Here is an 18,320-nt window from a genome sequence, read left to right as displayed (position 1 = left end):
AAAAAAAATATATATATATATATACTTACAAAAAAACTATACTATATGTTTAAGACATATATATACAACAATGGTTATTAAAACCTTATATCATCCTTCTTAAGGGAAAATCCAGCAATTCTTACAATAAAAAAGAAGATACATTTTCTTAAAAAAGAAAATTGGGCAAAAAGTACAAAATATACTTTAATATTTTTCCTGAAAACTTCAATTTGAGAAAAAAGAAATATCAAAAATAAAAGATAGGATTTTGAGTAAGAAGTTTTTACAACATGGCTGGTAGAATTTGTCTTATAATCTTGTAGTAGTCGTAAGTCTTATGACCAGAGTTTGTGAATGTGCATATGTATTTTCTATTCCTTCTATATGTAAAGTATAACTGAATGAGGATTCATTGCTAAGTTGATTGTAGCAACAGTCTAAATAATTGTACATATGATTTGGTTTGGAATAGTTAAAACACACATACACAGACTCCAATTGTTTAGCTTGGGTACTAACATTTTTAAGGATCTTACCTACTGAAAATTCTGCTGAATGTGATGCCACACTACTATAATTTTTAATAATCACAAATAAACTAAACTAAAGCACTCAGTGCAAGCTATGTGGATAGAATGTTTTTCTGTCTTTGTCATTTACTGTGTATATAAAAGTCTCATTATAAAACAAAATTTAAAGACAAACTTAACAAATTTTAAGTAGCTACTGAATTAGAAATAAAATATGCTTTGGTGGGGGGTGGTACCTGGGTGGCTCAGTTGGTTAAACATCTGCCTTCAGCTCAGGTCATGATCCTGGAGTTCTGGGATCAGGCCCCACATCCTGCTCCCTGCTCAGTGAGGGGGTTGCTTCTCCCTCTCCCTCTGCTTGCCACTCACCCTGCTTGTGCTCTCTATCTCTGTCAAATAAACAAAATCTTTAAAAAATTAAAATTAAAAAAATTAAAATATTTGTGGGGTGCCTGAGTGGCATAGTCTGTTGGGTGTCCAACTCTTGGTTTTGGCTCAGGTTGTGCTCTCAGGGTCATAGGATTGAGCCCTGTGTCAGGCTCTGTGCTCAACATGGAGTGTGCTTGGGACTCTCTCTTCCTCTCCTTCTGCCCCTCATGCATATTCTTTCTCTCTTTCTAAAAAATAAATAAATCTTTGGGCAGCCTGGTGGTTCAGCGGTTTAGCGCCGCCTTCAGCCCAGGGCCTGATCCTGGGGACCCGGGATCAAGTCCCACGTCGGGTTCCCTGCATGGAGCCTGTTTCTCCCTCTGCCTGTGTCTCTGCCTCTCTTTCTCTGTGTGTCTCTCATGAGTAAATAAATAAAAATCTTTAAAATAAATAAATAAATAAATAAGTAAACAAATAAAATAAATCTTTAAAAAAAGATATTAGGTAAAGGGAAAAAATGGAGGTTATTAGTTTCAGGTTAAAATTATTTCAATAATCCTTAATTCCAGAACAAAATCATATTTATTATATAGTTATAATAATAAATTTCGAGAAAAAGTTTTACTTTTCATTTAAATATCCTAATAGATTAATAGTTCTTAATTTTTCAAGCTCTCTTCTTGTATTGTATGTATATACACACATATATACAAACATTTTCCTATACAGCTATAAAATCTTTATAATTATGACTTAGAACTGCTGAATATGACTTATAATTTTGGCTATGACAGAGGACACCATAATGGGCTAATCCTCCTACCAAAAACAATGAAAAGAACTGGAAAAAATATATGAAAGGAATTGTTTTTAGGCACCGGATTACACTTCAGACTATACACGACTACGATCTTTAAAAAGAGAAACAAAAGGTCAGTCCCCACATTCACCCTGGTTTTCTGTCGGCAACCTGTTCTATACTGTAGTGCAGAGAATGGCTGTCTCACTGAGTGGCACTTTTGCGAACTGAGAATACAGAAATTAGGGTTCTGAGTTGCTGAGGTAATAAGACTCTGCAGTAGAATACTGAAGAAAAGGGGGCTGGACAAAGGGACAGGCTCCTAAAGTCTGCAAGAGAGTTCTCCTACTATTTAATTAGTGCTGGCTATTCACTGTGACAGGACAGAGTCCACAGGTCCTGATGACAGAGAGGATTCTGGGGGTGAACATAGCAAAAAGAGAACTGACTGGACATAGGCAGTACAGTGCTTTGGAGGTATTGGAATTCTGGCTAAGTCAGAGTGGAGAAGCTTCTCTGAACACCTCCATTATTCAGTTAAGATCCCAGAAATGCCATGCCATAGGAATAAACCCACATTTAGTTCAGGACAATATCAAAATAGTCTCACCCTAACAACACCTAAAATTATATCTCATCTTTAAAAAGAGAACTACCCTATGACCCAGCGATTACATTATTAGGTATTTAATTTACCTGAAGGATACAAAAATAGTGATTTGAAGGGGGACATGCACCCCAATATTTATAGCAGCAACATCTATAATAGCCAAACTATGGAAAGAGCCCAAGAGCTCACATGTTGATCAACAGATGAATGGATAAAGAAAATGTGGTGTGTGAATACATACATATATACATACACACATATATATACATATATTCATATATATGAATATTACTCAGCCATCATAAAGAATTAAATCTTGCCATTTGCAATAATATGGATAGAACTAGATAGTATTATATTAAGTAAAATCAGTCATGACCGTATGATTTCACTCATGTAGAATTTAAGGAACAAAATGAAAATAGGGGAAGGGAAAAAAAATAAAATAAGATGAAAAGAGAGGGAGGCAAACCATAAGAAACTCTTAGTATATGGTGATCCCTGGGTGGCTCAGCGGTTTAACACCTGCCTTTGGCCCAGGGTGTGATCCTGGAGTCCTGGGATTGAGTTTCATGTCAGGCTTCTGCATGGAGCCTGCTTCTCCCTCTGCCTGTGTCTTTGCCTCTCTTTCTGTGTCTCTCATGACTAAATAAATAAAATGTAAAAAAAAAAAGAAAAGAAACTCTTAATATATGAAAACAAACTGAAAGTGGCTTGAGGGTGGAGGGCTGCAGGAGAGGTAACTGGGTGATGAACATTAAGGAGGCCACTTGCTGTAATGTGCATTGGGTTTTGTATGCAACAGATGAATTACTAAATTCTACCCCTGAAATTAATAATACACTATATGTTTCCTAGATTGAATTTAAATAAAAATTTTTAAAAAATTATATCTCACTTGACCAAAAAGATTTGGCAGTAATTCGACCACTTGTCAGAAAAAAATCACCTTTAAAGTAAGAAAACATAATCCAGATTCCATATAAAATATCATCCATAATGTCCACCACACAATCAAAACTATTAGCATGTGAAGAAGTAGAAAATGTGATCCCTAATCAAGAGACAATGTATCCAGTAAGTATAGACTGAGAAAACTCAAATGTTAAAATAAGTACACAAGGACTTTAAAATAGCTTTAAAAAATGTTCAAAGATTTAAAGGAAAAGATGGACAGAATGGATCAACAGATGGGGATACCCCTGCAAAGAAATGGAAATCATTAAAACAAATTCTAAAACTAACCCACATATAATATCTGAAATGAAAAATTCACTGGGTAGGTTTAATAGCTAATGGGCACTATAGAAAGAAAAGGTCAGTGAACTTAAAAGACTTAAAGGTGTAAAAATTATCCAAACTGAAAACAGAGGAAAAAAATGTAAAGAAAAAAAAAAAGGACAAGTCTTCATAATCTATGGAATGAAAACAATTGGGTCTAAGAAACACAGAAGCTGAAGTCTCAGTAATAGAAGAGACAGAATGAATAAGAAAAAAACCTGAAGACTGACTAAAAATTTTCTAAATTTGATTTAAAAAAAAAAAAAATAAATCCAGAAAGCAAAGCAAATCCCAGGGATAATGCATACACAGAAAACTGCTAAAAAACAGAGATTTTTAAAAATCTTAAAAAGAGCTATTATAGAGAGGGGAAAAGCAATGCAAACATCAATTGACTTCTCATTAGAAACAACGGAGGCAAGAAGACAAATGAGTGACATCTTTAAAATAATGAAAGAACAAAGTCTATCAATGTAGATTCTATATGCAGTGAAAATATCTTTCAAAATTTAAAAATAAAAACATTTTCAGATAAACAAAAGTTAAGAGAATTTGTTACCAGCAGAATTGGTAATACAAGAAATTTTAAAGTTTTTTAGGCCAAAGAAAAATGGTACTAGATGGAGACTCAAATCCATAGGGTAGAATAAAGAGATCAAAAATGATAAATATCTGGTAACTTATAAAAGACAGCCTTTTAATACTTTTTCTCAATTTCTTAAAAAATTGCTAGCTATACGTAGCAGAAATAATAACAATGAATTATAGAACTTACAACATACATAGAAGTAAACTTTATGACAAAAATCTAACACACATTGAATGGATAAGTAGAATGATATTGTAATCTTCTAACATCTAATATTATGTGGTATAATATTCATTATTTATTTAAAGATTTATTTATTTATTTTTTTAGAGAGAGAGAGCACAGTGGGGAGGAACAGAGGCAGAGGGAGAGAGAGTCCCAAGCAGACTCCATGTGGAGTGGGGAGCTGACACTAAGTTTAATCCTAGGACTCTGAGATCATGACCTGAACTGAAACCAAGAGTTAGACGCTTAACTAACTGTGCCACCCAGGTACCCCTCACAATACTAATTCTAAGTAGCCTGTATCAAGTTGAGGAAGTAACATAATTATAGTAACACTGTAATCTCTAGGAGTATCATTATCAAAGTGTTAATGGTGTCACTGTTTCAGGTGGTTCATGAAGTCAAAATTATTTCTATAATAATACTGCTATTTGCCTTTTTTACCGCATTGACATTTGCACTGATAGTATAAAAACAATGGTGGTGCAACAGAGCACAACTGCCCTAGTATGAAACAAGACAGTGGCACCAAAATGTACTAACAGTCATTGATTCTATACCACCATCCAGTGGGTGGTCAAGAATTCACCATTTTGTTTAAAAAAATCTAATTCACTTAAAGACTGTGCCTGATAAAACAGTAAAAATTATGTTATAAAATAATGACCCTTGAGTATAAATGTTTAATATTCTATGTGACAAAATGGAAGGCATGCATGAAGGACTTCTGCTGCATTCTGAAGTATGATGACTGACTTGTAGAAAAGTACCTGTATGATTGTTTGCATTGTGAATGGAATTATCTGCTTCCCCCCCCAGGGAATGCTATCTTTAATTGAAAGAGCAACTGTAGACAAACTATAGTTATTCAGACTTGGTATCCAGTATATCTTAAAAGTAAGTAAAATGAGGGGTGCCTGGGTGGCTTGGTCAGGTAAGTGTCCAACTCTTGATTTTGGCTCAGGTCATGATCTCAGAGTCACAGGATAAAGCTCTGCATCAGGTTCTGCCCTGGATGTGGAGCCTGCTTAAGATTCTTTCTCTCTCTCTCACCTTTGCCCTGCCCTTTGCTCTCTCTCTCTCTCTTAAAAGAAAGTGAATGATATGAGCCTACACTTTAAGGCAAATAAGTGACAATTTTTGCTGCCAAAAATGAATTGTGTGTTTTAAAGCAAAAATTAGAATTTTGAAAAGTTGTATCTACCACCATGAGTTGATAGCTTCCCAATACTTAGAGATTTTCCTGATGGGAATAGTGGTGATATTACAAAGGTGACTTTTAAATATGTATAATGTATAATGAAATGTGTCAACATTTGAAAGATTTATATTAAACAGGGAATCAAACTTCTCCAAATTATCCATGAATAATATTTTAAAATGATACAGAGGTAAAATATCCAAAGTACAAGATATATCAATGAATTATAATTGATATTTTTTCCCCAACTACTGCTTTCATGTATGTATGTATGTATTTATTTATTTATTTATTTATTTATTTATTTTTGATATGGTTTTGTATTTGTATATTGCAACTAAGAAACTATCACTGCTGAGATTTAGTGTAATATCAGGAAAAATACCTACAATTATCTTAAAATGCTACTAAAAAATTCCTCTCCTTTCCTAGCATATATCTGTATGTGGCCAAATTTTCTTTATATATTTCAACCTAAACAACATATCACAACAGATGGAATGAAGAAGCAGATATGAGAATCCAGCTTTTTCCACTAAGTAAGACATTAAAAAGACTTGCAAACATTTAAAATAATGCCACTTTTTTGGGGGGAACAAATAGATATTTTTGTTAAAATATGTAACTTATGTGACTGATTATTATTTTACAATGAACTAAATATTTTTAATGTCTCTGTTTTAATTTCTAATATGGAAAAGATCAATAGATATTAAATCAGATGAATAAAAGTACTTTCAGGGTTTTCAAAAATTTGAATGAAAAAGGGTTCTAAGACCAAAATTTGGAACTATTTTTCTAGGATAATATGTAAAAATGATGTAAAATCTTACATCATAGTTAAAAACGTAGTAGAGAAAATAAAAGAACAAATGAGACCAAAAAATTGAAAGATAACTTGATTATATTAATTTACAACACTTATGAGGATTGAATGTTATCTCAATTTCTTTTTCCTTTTTCTTTTCTTTTTTAAAGAGAGCAAGGGAGGGACAGAGGGAGGGGAGGAGAGAGACTTGTAAGCAGGCTGCATGTCCAGCACAGAGCCCCACATAGGGCTCAATCTCATGACCCTGACATCATGACCTGAGCTGAAATCAAGAGTCAGATACTTAACTGGCTGAGCTACCTAGGCCCTTATTCTCTTTTTCTTTTTTGATATTATTTTAATAGATATAAAAAGGCATGTTACTCTTTAATTTGTACCTCTTTTACAGTTGTCTATTTCCCCAAATGTTCAGTGTACTTCTTCCTAGATCAACTTTCCATGTCTACTGTCCATTTATCCATATAGCAAAAGGTTTTAATGTTTTTCTAACAATAACAAATATTCTATATGTTAACTTTGATATAGGGTAGTGAAAAATCAGTTAACTTTTGTGTTTCTCAATTTTCGTATTAGTAAAATAAGAGTTATAATTCTCAAAATGGTATATAATTAAGTACTTTGAAATTATAATTATCCTCTTTCTTCAAACCTAAAATACAATTATTTTCTGTACCATTAAGAAGGAAAAACCACTCCAATTAGATACATGATAAGATGTATCATGATTTCAGACATGCTAATCAGTGAAACAAATGTGAGCCTCAGATGAATGAAACACAGTTGTTATAGGTATATCAGCTAATAATTTAACTAATTTCGATTAAATCTTTTCTACTATTGACATTCACTTATACTTATGACTCCTGGCTGCCTACTTTTCTTTTCAGCTCTCATAAACATTTCCATGGACTATTTTCATTAGTGTATCAGTTTCTTACTTAGGAATGACTTATAAAAGATACACAAAAAGAAACAATGCCTTCTCACTTCTGCATACATTGGAATAGAGATCACAGCAGCTGGAAGAAACCAATACCCACTTCCCTCATTAAACATTTATTGAGAACCTATACCTTTCAGGCACTGAGCTGTGAACTGGAGACATAAAGATGAAGAGATTTTGGCAAAACTCAAAATTGTTAATGAGAAGAGAAGTCGTAATCAGTTATTAAAGAATAAAGAATTTATCAGGTACATAGCAAGATGGGAATGGGTACATAGAAGGCATTCTTTTAAAAATTCAAACAATACTAATGCATATAAAATATAAAGTTTAGTCTCTCATTCTCATGCCCATTTCTGAGATAAATACTTATAGGCATGATGTAAACATTTCCAGGCTTTTCTCTATATGCATATAAAAACAAAGATTTGTATACACATGTAGCACATGTACAAGAGTTCCTTAATAAAAATGAGACATACTATTTTTCTGCAACTTGCTCCTTTTGTTTAATGACATATCCTAGCCATCTCTTGATATCAATATACATGGATCTCTCTTATTTTTATTAACTGGTACATTATTTTCCAATGTATGGATATAACCATATTTTTCATTATTTTATTGAGGTATAAATGACACACAGTAAACTGCACATATTTAAAGTGCACAATCTGATAAGTTCTGACATATGGAAACACTCATGAAACTATCACTACAATCAAGATAATGAATATATCCCATCATACTCAAAAGTTTCCATGTGTGGCTTTATAATTTCTCCTTTCCAGGCTTTCCTTTCTTTCTTTTCTTAAAAAAAGATTTTACTTATTTACTTCACAAAGAAAGAGAAAGCATGCATGTGCACAAGCAGGGGGAGCAGTAGGAAGAGGGAGAGGGAGAAGCAGGCTTCCCAATGAGCAGAGAGCCTGACACAACATGGGGCTTGATTCCAGGCCCCTAGGATCATGACCTGAACCAAAGGCAGACACTTAACCAACTGAGCCACCCAGGCATTTCTGGTCCTCCCTTTCCTTCCTTTTTTTCTTTTCTTTTTCTTTTTTTTTTTTTTTAAGATTTTATTTATTAACGAGAGACATAGAGAGTGAGGGAGAGAGGCGCAGAGACACAGGCAGAGGGAGAACAGGCTCCATGCAGGGAGCCTGATGTGGGACTCGATCCTGGGTCTCCAGGATCAGGCCCTGGGCTGAAGGCGGTGCTAAACCACCGAGCCACCCAGGCTGCCCCTTTCTTACCACCATTCTCCAACTCCCCTGACATCCACTGGTCAGCATGCTTTCTGTTTCTATATATTAGTTTACATTTTCTACTATAGCACTAAGAGCATAATATATACTCTTTATTTTTAGTTTTACTCAGCATAATTATTGTTTTTTTTTTTTAAAGATTGATTGATTGATTGATTTATGATAGAGAGAGGCAGAGACACAGGTAGAGGGAGAAGCAGGCTCCATGCAGGGAGCCTGACGTGGGACTCGATCCTGGGTCGCCAGGATCACACCCTGGGCTGAAGGCAGCACTAAACCGCTGAGCCACCAGGGCTGCCCTATGTTTAATTTTTTAAGAAACTACTAAGCTATTTTCCAAAATGGTTATACCATTTTATATTCCCACCAGTAGTGTACAAAACTTCCAGTTCATCTACATCCTCTCCAACACTCAGTACAGTATTTTGAATTTCAGCTATTATGATGTTTGTAGTAGTAGTTCATTGTGACTTTAATTTGTACTTCCCTAATGACTAATGATGGTTGATCATCTTTTCATGTGCTTATTATCCATGTATCCTCTTTGGCGAAGTGTCTGTTCAAATATTTTGCCTATTTTGTTGGGTTATTTGTTTATTGAATTTTGAGAACTTTTTATATATTTTCATTATGAATCCTTGTTTACTAAATTTGTGAGCTTTTTATATATTCTCATGAGTCTTATATTAACAATAAAAATGAGCAAATTATTGATACATGCAACAATACAGATAAATCTTAAAATAATCTTAGTGAAAGAGGCCTGACAAAAAAGAGCATACATATTGTGATTCCCTTTCTTTACACAAAATATTAGAAAATGCAACTAATCTATAATGCATGCAATATTCTTTATCCTTCCTTCTTTCTTTCCATTTCTATTTTTCTACAGATAAATTTCCTTGACATCCAACCTCACTTAGAGATCCATTTATCTTTCTCTGTAAACTCCAGTTTGAAGTCTTAGTATTATATATTTTCTCCACTTTCCTATATTTTTTGAAAGATTTTATTTATTTATTTGCGAGAGAGCATGTGCTCGACAGAGAAAGCATGAGTAGAGGGAAAGGCAGAGGGACAAGCAGACTCCCCACTGGGTGGGTGCCCCATGCAGGCCTATCCCAGGACCCTGAGATCATGACCTGAGCTGAAGTCAGATGCTTAACCGACTAAGCCACACGGGCACTCTTCCACTTTCCCATATTCTGAGGTAACAGAGGTGGGAAAGAAAGGGGAGACTCTACTGGGTAGTGGACAGCCTTTATGAAGGTGTGAATCTGCTTTCTCTTTTCTTTCCTTCCTCCTTCCCTCCCTTTCTCTCTTTGAGATTCATTAAGTCCTATATTAATCTAATTCACTTATCTAATTAAGATGTGTCCTATTCCTAAGGAGGTTTCTCTTGGGCTTGGGATAGTGCTCTCAATTCAGTATGGAACCCTGGAAAATAGTGAACCTCAGGATTTCTCTTGCTCTGCTGAGACCTTAAATTCTGTGACCATAGGCAAAGCCATTTATTTTCAAGGGTTCTTTTTCAACCTTTGCCAGGGCTACTAATGAGTATGAGTAATGATCTGTCTGCTGACCTTCTTTTCGTGGTACTACTTCTGAGAGATGAAGGTGAGGTTAGGAGCCACTCTGAGCCACATGAATCTATAGTTTCTTTCCTTGACCACTAATTCTCCATGTTTATGGACTTTTGTGGTTGCTATTGGTATAGTTCTTGCTAGCTTTTATTACTTGTTATTCATTTTGTTGGAGGAGGAACACTTTTTTTCAGATTCATCCCATCTTCTTTATCTGGAGAATTCAGGCTTCTTAGTGAAATGGGCTGGAGTTCCTTTAGAGCAGTAATCATTTCCTCTCTTAAGTCCTCCACAGAACTTAACCTAGTGATGGGTACATGTCAATATACAAAAAAGGGCTGGAGATAAAAGATATCACTTCATGTTCTATAATGGTCAACTCTAAGTATTCTGAATAACAGAGCCTGATTAGCGTTCCTAAAATACTTCTCTTGTCACACCATTCACCTGCTTTCTTTCCTTTTTTTTAAATATTTTATTTATTTATTCATGAGAGACACAGATATATAGAGAGAGGCAGAGACACAGACAAAGGAGAAGCAGGCTCCATGCAGGAAGCCTGATGTGGGACTCGATCCCGGGTCCTCAGGATCATGCCCTGGGCCAAACGCAGGCACCAAACCACTGAGCTACCCAGGGATCCCCTCACCTGCATTCAAAATGTGAAACTTCCCTTTTCAATTGGGCTGGTCCATTTGCTTACTTTGGAATACATTTCATGTATTCTCAAATGCTCATGCTACCTCTTGTCTAGAACAAATAGTCTTCACTATTCAAATCCTCCTCATCCTTCATCCTTTTTTGGGGGGGTGGGGGTGGGAGAGATGAGACAGTTTGAGAAATAAGCTTTGGACAGCTTCCTAATCAGAATGGAGCTTAAGGGTCCACTCTTTGGGAGAAAGGCCATTATGGAGGATAAGGCCACCAAGTAAGGAGGGAACAGCATGGGAGCTGGTACCAGGAGTGCCTGTGCTCAGCAGGTACTGGCAGAGCCTGGAGTGATGAATGGAGCATCCACCTTAAATCCTACCTACTCCATGAAATTTTACTAACTTTTCTTACATCCTCATCTTAGGAATCCTTCCTATTCTGAAGCTCATTCCTGTGGTCCTCACCTCCTTCACTGTATGACCTCACATACTCTATACTACTTATTTATTCATTGATACATCATTCATTGATATATCTCAATTCTCCAAATAATAATAGCAAGAACACTTATTTCAGTGAACACTTACTAAGAGTTCTAAACATTTATTGCCTTTACTACTCACAATACACATGAAGGAACTTGCTCAAGTTCACATAGCTGGGAAGAGGTAGAGTCAGGATTTACATTCAGATTATTTGGATTCTGATGCCTATACTTACCCATTATATTAACTCTCAGTCTAATAGTAAACTTCTAATGGATATGAATTGGATCTTATATTGATTCACTTATACAAACACACATATTGGGTGTGTTTATATAGGGAATATAGCTATGAAACAGATATAAACTAAGAAGACTAATGCATCACACAATCTAATAATGACAATAAAACAGATACATAAGTAATTTAAGTACATGTTAGAAAATGATAATAATATGACAGCTAATTCTTCTGTGTTATTTACTATGTGCACACATTTTACATTGTATATATTAATTTAATCCTTACAATAGCCTTTTGAGGTAGATAGTACTATTATTATTCCATTTTTATTTTTATTTTATTTTTTTTTTTTTAAAGATTTTATTTATTTATTCATGATAGTCACACAGAGAGAGACAGAGAGGCAGAGACACAGGCAGAGGGAGAAGCAGGCTCCATGCACCGGGAGCCCGACGTGGGATTCGATCCCGGGTCTCCAGGATCGCGCCCTGGGCCAAAGGCAGGCGCCAAACCGCTGCGCCACCCAGGGATCCCTATTATTCCATTTTTAAAATGTAGAAACCAAGGCACAGAGTAACTTTCCAAGTTTAGACCACTAGTCAGTCTGTGCTCTCAATATCTAGATGACCTCTCATGACAAATGTTATAATGGAGACAAAGAAAATACTTACCAACTGTATTAAAGAACTATATGAAACAGAGTAAGAGGAACCAAATAATACATATATAAGGAAAATTCAGACCATATAATAAGAAAGATATCTTGATAACTAAACTCTGTTAGAATTCGGTAAACAGTCTAGTATTTAAATGGGTTATATAGGGCAGCTCAGGTTGCTCAGCGGTTTAGCATCGCCTTCAGCCCAGGGTGTGATCCTGGAGATCTGGGATCGAGTCCCGCGTCAGGCTCCCTGCATGGAGCCTGCTTCTCCCTCTGCCTCTCTCATGAATAAATAAATAAATAAATAAAATCTTTAAAAAAAATGGGTTATATAATAGGAAGTCATGTTGTAGCATATAGGTCCTATTTTGGATCTACAGAGAATGGTTTAGCTCAGTATTTTTAAACTAAAGGTCATGATCCTTTTAGTGAGTCATGAAATCAACTTCATTAATCTAACCAACACTTAAAATGAGAAAGAAACAAATGGAGTAGAATAGAACAAATGGAAACTACTAATGAATGTCTCACATGGTAAAACCACACAAGAAACTTTTGTTCCTGTTTCATATATATATGCATATATGTACATGTACTGGTCCATAACGTAAACTGTACTTCTTACTGTGGATCATACTAAAAAGCTTGAAAACCACTGGCCTAGGTGATTTAGTCACAGAGATATATACATGTGCTTATTGCTTCCTTATAAATTTCAGGGATCTCCTGAAAAATTCCTACACACTTAAACTAGGAATGATATGAAATAAGGAACAAGGGCAGCCCTGGTGGCTCAGTGTTTAACACCTGCTTTTGCCCCAGGGTGTGATCCTGGAGACCCAGGGTCGAGTCCTGCGTTGGGTTCCCTTCACGGAGCCTGTTTCTCCCTCTGCCTCCCTCTCTCTGTGTCTCTTGTGAATAGATAAATAAAATCTTAAAAAGAAAAAAAAAAAAAAAGAAATAAGGAACGATTTTTCCAAGTAACTGTAGTTGCTCAATATAGACAGATCTCTGGGCCATGTCTCAAAAGCACTGTGAACATAGTTTCATGTCAGTGCCCCCCCAAATGAAAAATTGTGCTAAGTATAGTTAAAAGTCTTTAAGCAGAATGTAAAATGTTTCCGTCACTGTGGAAAACAGCTTAGCAGTCCCTCAGAAGGTTAACACAGTATTATCATATGATCCTGAAATTCCATTCCAAGGAATGAACTGAAAACAAAGACTTAAAAAAGTACATGTACATGCATGTTCACAGCAGCTCTACTTACAAGAGCCAAAAGGTGGATACAGCCCAAATGTCTGGCAGTGGATGAATGGATAAACCAGTTATGGTATATACATATATACATATATGCCATAACTGGTATATACATATGATGGGATATTATTCAGTCATAAATAGAAATGAAGTACTGACACATGCTACAATATGGATGAACCTCTAAGACATTAAGCTAAGTGAAATAGCCAGACACAAAAGGTCACATATTGTATGATCCCTTTTATATCAAATATCCAGAAGAGGTGAATCCATGGAGCTAGAACACCAACTAGTGATTGCCAGGGGCTGGGGAACTGTAGCATGAAGATAAACTGCTTAATGCGTAGGGGACTTTACTTGGGGATTGATGGAAAGATTTTGGAATGAGATATAGGTACTAGTTGCACAAAATCATGAATGTAACTAATGCCACTGAAATGTTCACTTTAAAATAGTTACTTTTATGTTATGTGAAATTCACTAAATTATTTTAATTTTAATTTTTTTTAAAGACTTTATTTATTCATGAGAGACAGAGAGAGAGAGAGAAAGAGAGAGAGAGGCAGAGAGAGGCAGAGACACAGGCAGAAGGAGAAACAGGCTCCATGCAGGGAGCCCAACATGGGACTCAACCCCAGGTCTCCAGGATCACACCCTGGGCTGAAGGCAGCACTAAACCGCTGAGCCACCTGGGCTGCCCAACTAAATTATTTTTTAGAAAGACTAGGGCGATGTAAATACCACTCACACAAATATACAGAATCTGGAGGGTAATTCTTTCTCAGGATATTAGAAACTGAATAAAAACAGGTAACTTTTTTCCTCAAAAAAATATTTTAAAAAGAGGGTCATATATAAATAGTACTAACTACACTAGAAGCTAAATGGAAAAATAAATTGTAGACAATTCTACATCTCTGAGAGAAAACTGACAGGTATAATAGTTTTCTAGAAACACCTTTTATTTATTTATTTATTAAAGATTTTATTTATTTATTCATGAGAGACAGAGAGAGAGAGAAAGAGAGAGAGAGAGAGAGACATGGGCAGAGGGAGAAGCAGGTTCCATGCAGGGAGCCTGATGTGGGACTTGATCCCAGGTCTCCATGATCACACCCTGGGCCAAAGGCAGGTAGGTGCTAAACAGCTGAGCCACCAGGGAGCCCCTAGAAACACCTTTTATTTATGTATTTATGTATTTATGTATTTATTTAAATATTTTTTTATTTATTCATGAGAGACAGACACACAGAGAGAGAGAGAGGCAGAGACACAGGCAGAGGGAGAAGCAGGCTCCATGCAGGGAGCCTGACGAGGGACTCGATCCCGGGTCTCCAGGATCAGGCCCTGGGCTGAAGGCAGGCGCTAAACCGCTGAGCCACCCGGGCTGCCCCTAGAAACACCTTTTAAAAGTCAAAATTCAGCAAGAGAAGAAACACTATTCTTAAATACAAGGGACAAAATAAGGAAGTCAGAACTTTTGAACAGAACTTGGACTTGAAGGCAGGGGAAAGTCACCCAGTCTTCTGGTTTTCAGTTTAATTTACAAATCTTCTCTTTAAGAAAAAACAACACCCCCCCCCCAAAAAAAAACAACAAAGCAACAAAACAACAGGTACATGAGGAGATGATAGGAAGCAAATACTTTCCTCTTCATTTGGAGAAAATGATTTTTATTATTATGAATCTGCTTTTGGAGAGAGTTCACTATAAGTATCCTGGCACAGGCTGTATAACCTTTAAGAGGAATAGGTAAGGCTGTGGAGGAGGACTTTGATTTGATTCAAACTTTGATTGTTTCAAACTTTGATCAAAAGAACCCTAAATATCCATGAGGCTGCTACAGTGAGGGGCATTGGTTGGGGGTGGGGAGGATGGGAGGTGGAGCTGTTGATGCCCCCAGGCCTCTATACCTACACTTCATTAAGACCAGGGTTTTTTTTGTTTGTTTTTTTTTTTAATTTTTTTTTTAAATTTATTTATGATAGTCACACACACAGAGAGAGAGGCAGAGACACAGGGAGAGGGAGAAGCAGGCTCCATGCACCAGGAGCCCAACGTGGGACTTGATTCCGGGTCTCCAGGATCTGCCCTGGGCCAAAGGCAGGCGCCAAACCACTGCGCCACCCAGGGATCCCAAGACCAGCTTTGTTTTTACCTTTTAAATATTGGGATTCCATGTTAGGACTTCACTTGGGAAAAAATTTTGCTGCTAAAGAAGAAGTCTGAAAACCACTGAACTAGATCAAAGATTCCTAAACCTGGCTGCTCAACAGAATTACTAAAAGAGCTTTTTCAAATTACAAATTCCTGGGCCATACCTCTAGACCTAGTGAAATAATAACTCCCCAAGGGATTCTTCTGCCGCAGCCCAAAGTGAGCCCACAGTGCCTTCGGGGCATTGACCCAGAGGACCCTTGCTTTCCTGAGAGCCTAGACAAAATAGAAAGTAAATGGGTAGGCAGGAACCTTGAACAAAAGAGCTGGTGGTAGCAGCCAGAAAAAGAACAGACAGCTAACTCACTAGACTCTAATGAAGAATTAAAAAATGGTAAATGAAGAGCTTGCCTAGGACCAGAAGTTCCTGTGGAGGTTTAATTGCCTGGCAATGATCTCACAGCCTACTCCTAACTGTCCATATTGATGATGGCAGGCAAAGTGGTCTAAATCAGCAACAGTCTGAGAAAGTATAATGTCACCCATAGATGTAATTTAAAATTTTCTAGTAGCCATGTTTAAAAAAGCTAAATTAAATTTTAATAATATATTTTAATTCAATATATCCAAAATAATATCAACATGCAGTTCAGTATAAAAATTGCTGATATATGTTACCTTTCCTTTTTTGTACTTTTTTTTTCTTCAGCTAAGACAGAAGAGATGATTTATTGTACATGTGTTACATTCAGCCACAAATGAAAACAGATTTATTCCTGAAAGTCACAGGTCCAGGGCAAAAGACCAAAAGGGACTGTTCTGGTAAAAGCAAGGTGGTTATCTCAAAGGTGGTCCCTGAGATCAGATGGTGATGGATGTTCTAGAACATAGGTATGCAATCCAACAATTTGTACCAGCATCCCTGGCCTCTGGCTTTCCTTATTTCTGCTCCTGTGGCTCCCATGGGTACACAAGCTAGTGGTTTACTTGGACCTTTGCCTCATCTTTCTTCTTTTACATTTCAGCCTGCATGTTTGCTTCTTCCTCTACTTGGCTCTCATGGTACAGAGGTTTCCAAGAAGGTGGTGATAAGGTTGAGAGTGCCTGTACTAAGTCTTCAAAATGTTATAGCACATTTCAATTCAGACTAATCAGGTTTCAAGTGCTCAATAACCACATCTGGCTAGTGGCCACATATTGTATAATATGGAATGAATTAATCAGTTTCCATTAGTCACTTAGGATCAAAACTTCATACCCAAATGCTTCCTTTTCCTTTATTCTACAAAAGCATCAAGATCTATTTATTTTTCTTTCAAAATCTCTCTCTCGGCACTTTCCTGCTTCTAGTTCTACCTGCTGATCTGTCTAGTTGGTATACTGTTAACCCAATACATGCACAGTACTTAATAGCCCATGTATAATGTTATTTCTCTTCAGTGGCTCTGTAATGCCTTCCACTTCAGCTGTGAATTCAAGAATTCACACAACCTTGCCCCCACCCCCACAACTGGCCTATATCATTCCAACTTTATCATTTACAAATCTCCTCAAAGAGTCTTTATTTCAAGTAAACTATCCTGTTCATAGCCTTCTGCATACGCCTTACACTTCTGTTTTATGACTTTCTACCCACCAAGAATGCCCTTAACTCCAGCTTTGACTCTCCAAGTCATTACTTCACAAATATTTATGTGTCAGGCACTGTACCATGTACTGGAGACAGAATTTCTCCATTTAAAGAATTTTTCCTTCATATATCAGTTATATGTCAATAAAGCTGAAATTGAAAAAAGAAAAAAAAAAAAACCTTCCGGTGCCAAAACACAAGTGGTTTTGCACTGTTGAGTTGCTCTTACAAGATATATAGAATATATGCCTTTTAAGAACACATTGGGCCCTTACAGCTTGCTGCCATGTATTGTTAATCATCATTTTTTTCCCTGTAAATAGCTATCTTTCCAAATAGAAGATGGATTTCCTGAAAGCACAGACTAGGGTCACACGAGTATGTTTTTCTTGGTCTTAGTAAGCAGTGGATACTGAATACACATTTGCTGATGGACAAGTACTTGTAAAAAGTGGAAGGGTCTGCAGGGCAGGAGGAAGGATCTACCTAAAAAGAGCCTCCCTTCCCACAATATGCTGGCAAGTCAGGACCAGAGGTGAGCAGGGATGGTCTGCAAGAACCCCAAAGCTGAGGAAAGCACCTGGGAAATGTCATTTTTCCAATTCTATTTGCAAAGAAATTCAGAATTAGCAATACTAGGATCAGTTGCCCTGCCTTTTGGATCTCAGTAATACTGATCAACTTTAAAAGTCCTTTCTTGGCACAAAATGAAAATAATACCACTGTTAATGTTTGTCATACATTTATAACATCAGATGTCAAAAGATAACTCACCACATGTTGTGTTCAAAAACTTTGGCTGGGTCAGTTAAAATCCTTGACCCCAGAGGGACTACTGGGTGATTACCACTTTGGTATCTATGTGGCACCTTTCTTAGACAGGAAACAGAATTTCTCCAAATCACATTCATCCTAAACAGTACCTGGAAAGTTACAAGTGATTAATTAATCAGTATGGATTACACAGTGTATTATTTATCTAATAGCCAAAAACTGGTCCAAAAGGTTTGCAAATTCTGCAAA

At 36.4% G+C, this 18,320-nt stretch overlaps 1 protein-coding gene across 16 annotated transcripts in view; it reads right to left on the bottom strand.

Annotated features, from left to right (window-relative positions):
• The window catches only part of METTL8 (methyltransferase 8, tRNA N3-cytidine), an 87,747-nt gene that overhangs the window by 31,397 nt on the left and 38,030 nt on the right, over positions 1-18,320 (bottom strand). For 11 of the 16 annotated variants that reach the window (XM_077883186.1, XM_077883183.1, XM_077883193.1 and 8 more), the window contains one exon: positions 18,072-18,220. The exons of 3 other annotated variants lie outside the window; for them this stretch is intronic. In XM_077883186.1, the coding sequence (XP_077739312.1) occupies positions 18,072-18,208 (137 nt within the window). In that variant the 5' untranslated portion in view covers positions 18,209-18,220. Of the gene's footprint in view, positions 1-1,831; positions 1,925-18,071; positions 18,221-18,320 lie in introns of those variants that run through there. 2 more of the 16 variants (XM_077883191.1, XM_077883192.1) reach the window with 2 other exon arrangements.

The sequence above is a fragment of the Canis aureus genome, chromosome 34 (assembly GCF_053574225.1).
Source record: "Canis aureus isolate CA01 chromosome 34, VMU_Caureus_v.1.0, whole genome shotgun sequence".
In the NCBI taxonomy this organism is placed as follows: domain Eukaryota; kingdom Metazoa; phylum Chordata; class Mammalia; order Carnivora; family Canidae; genus Canis; species Canis aureus.
This window is presented reverse-complemented; position numbering and strand designations above follow the sequence as displayed.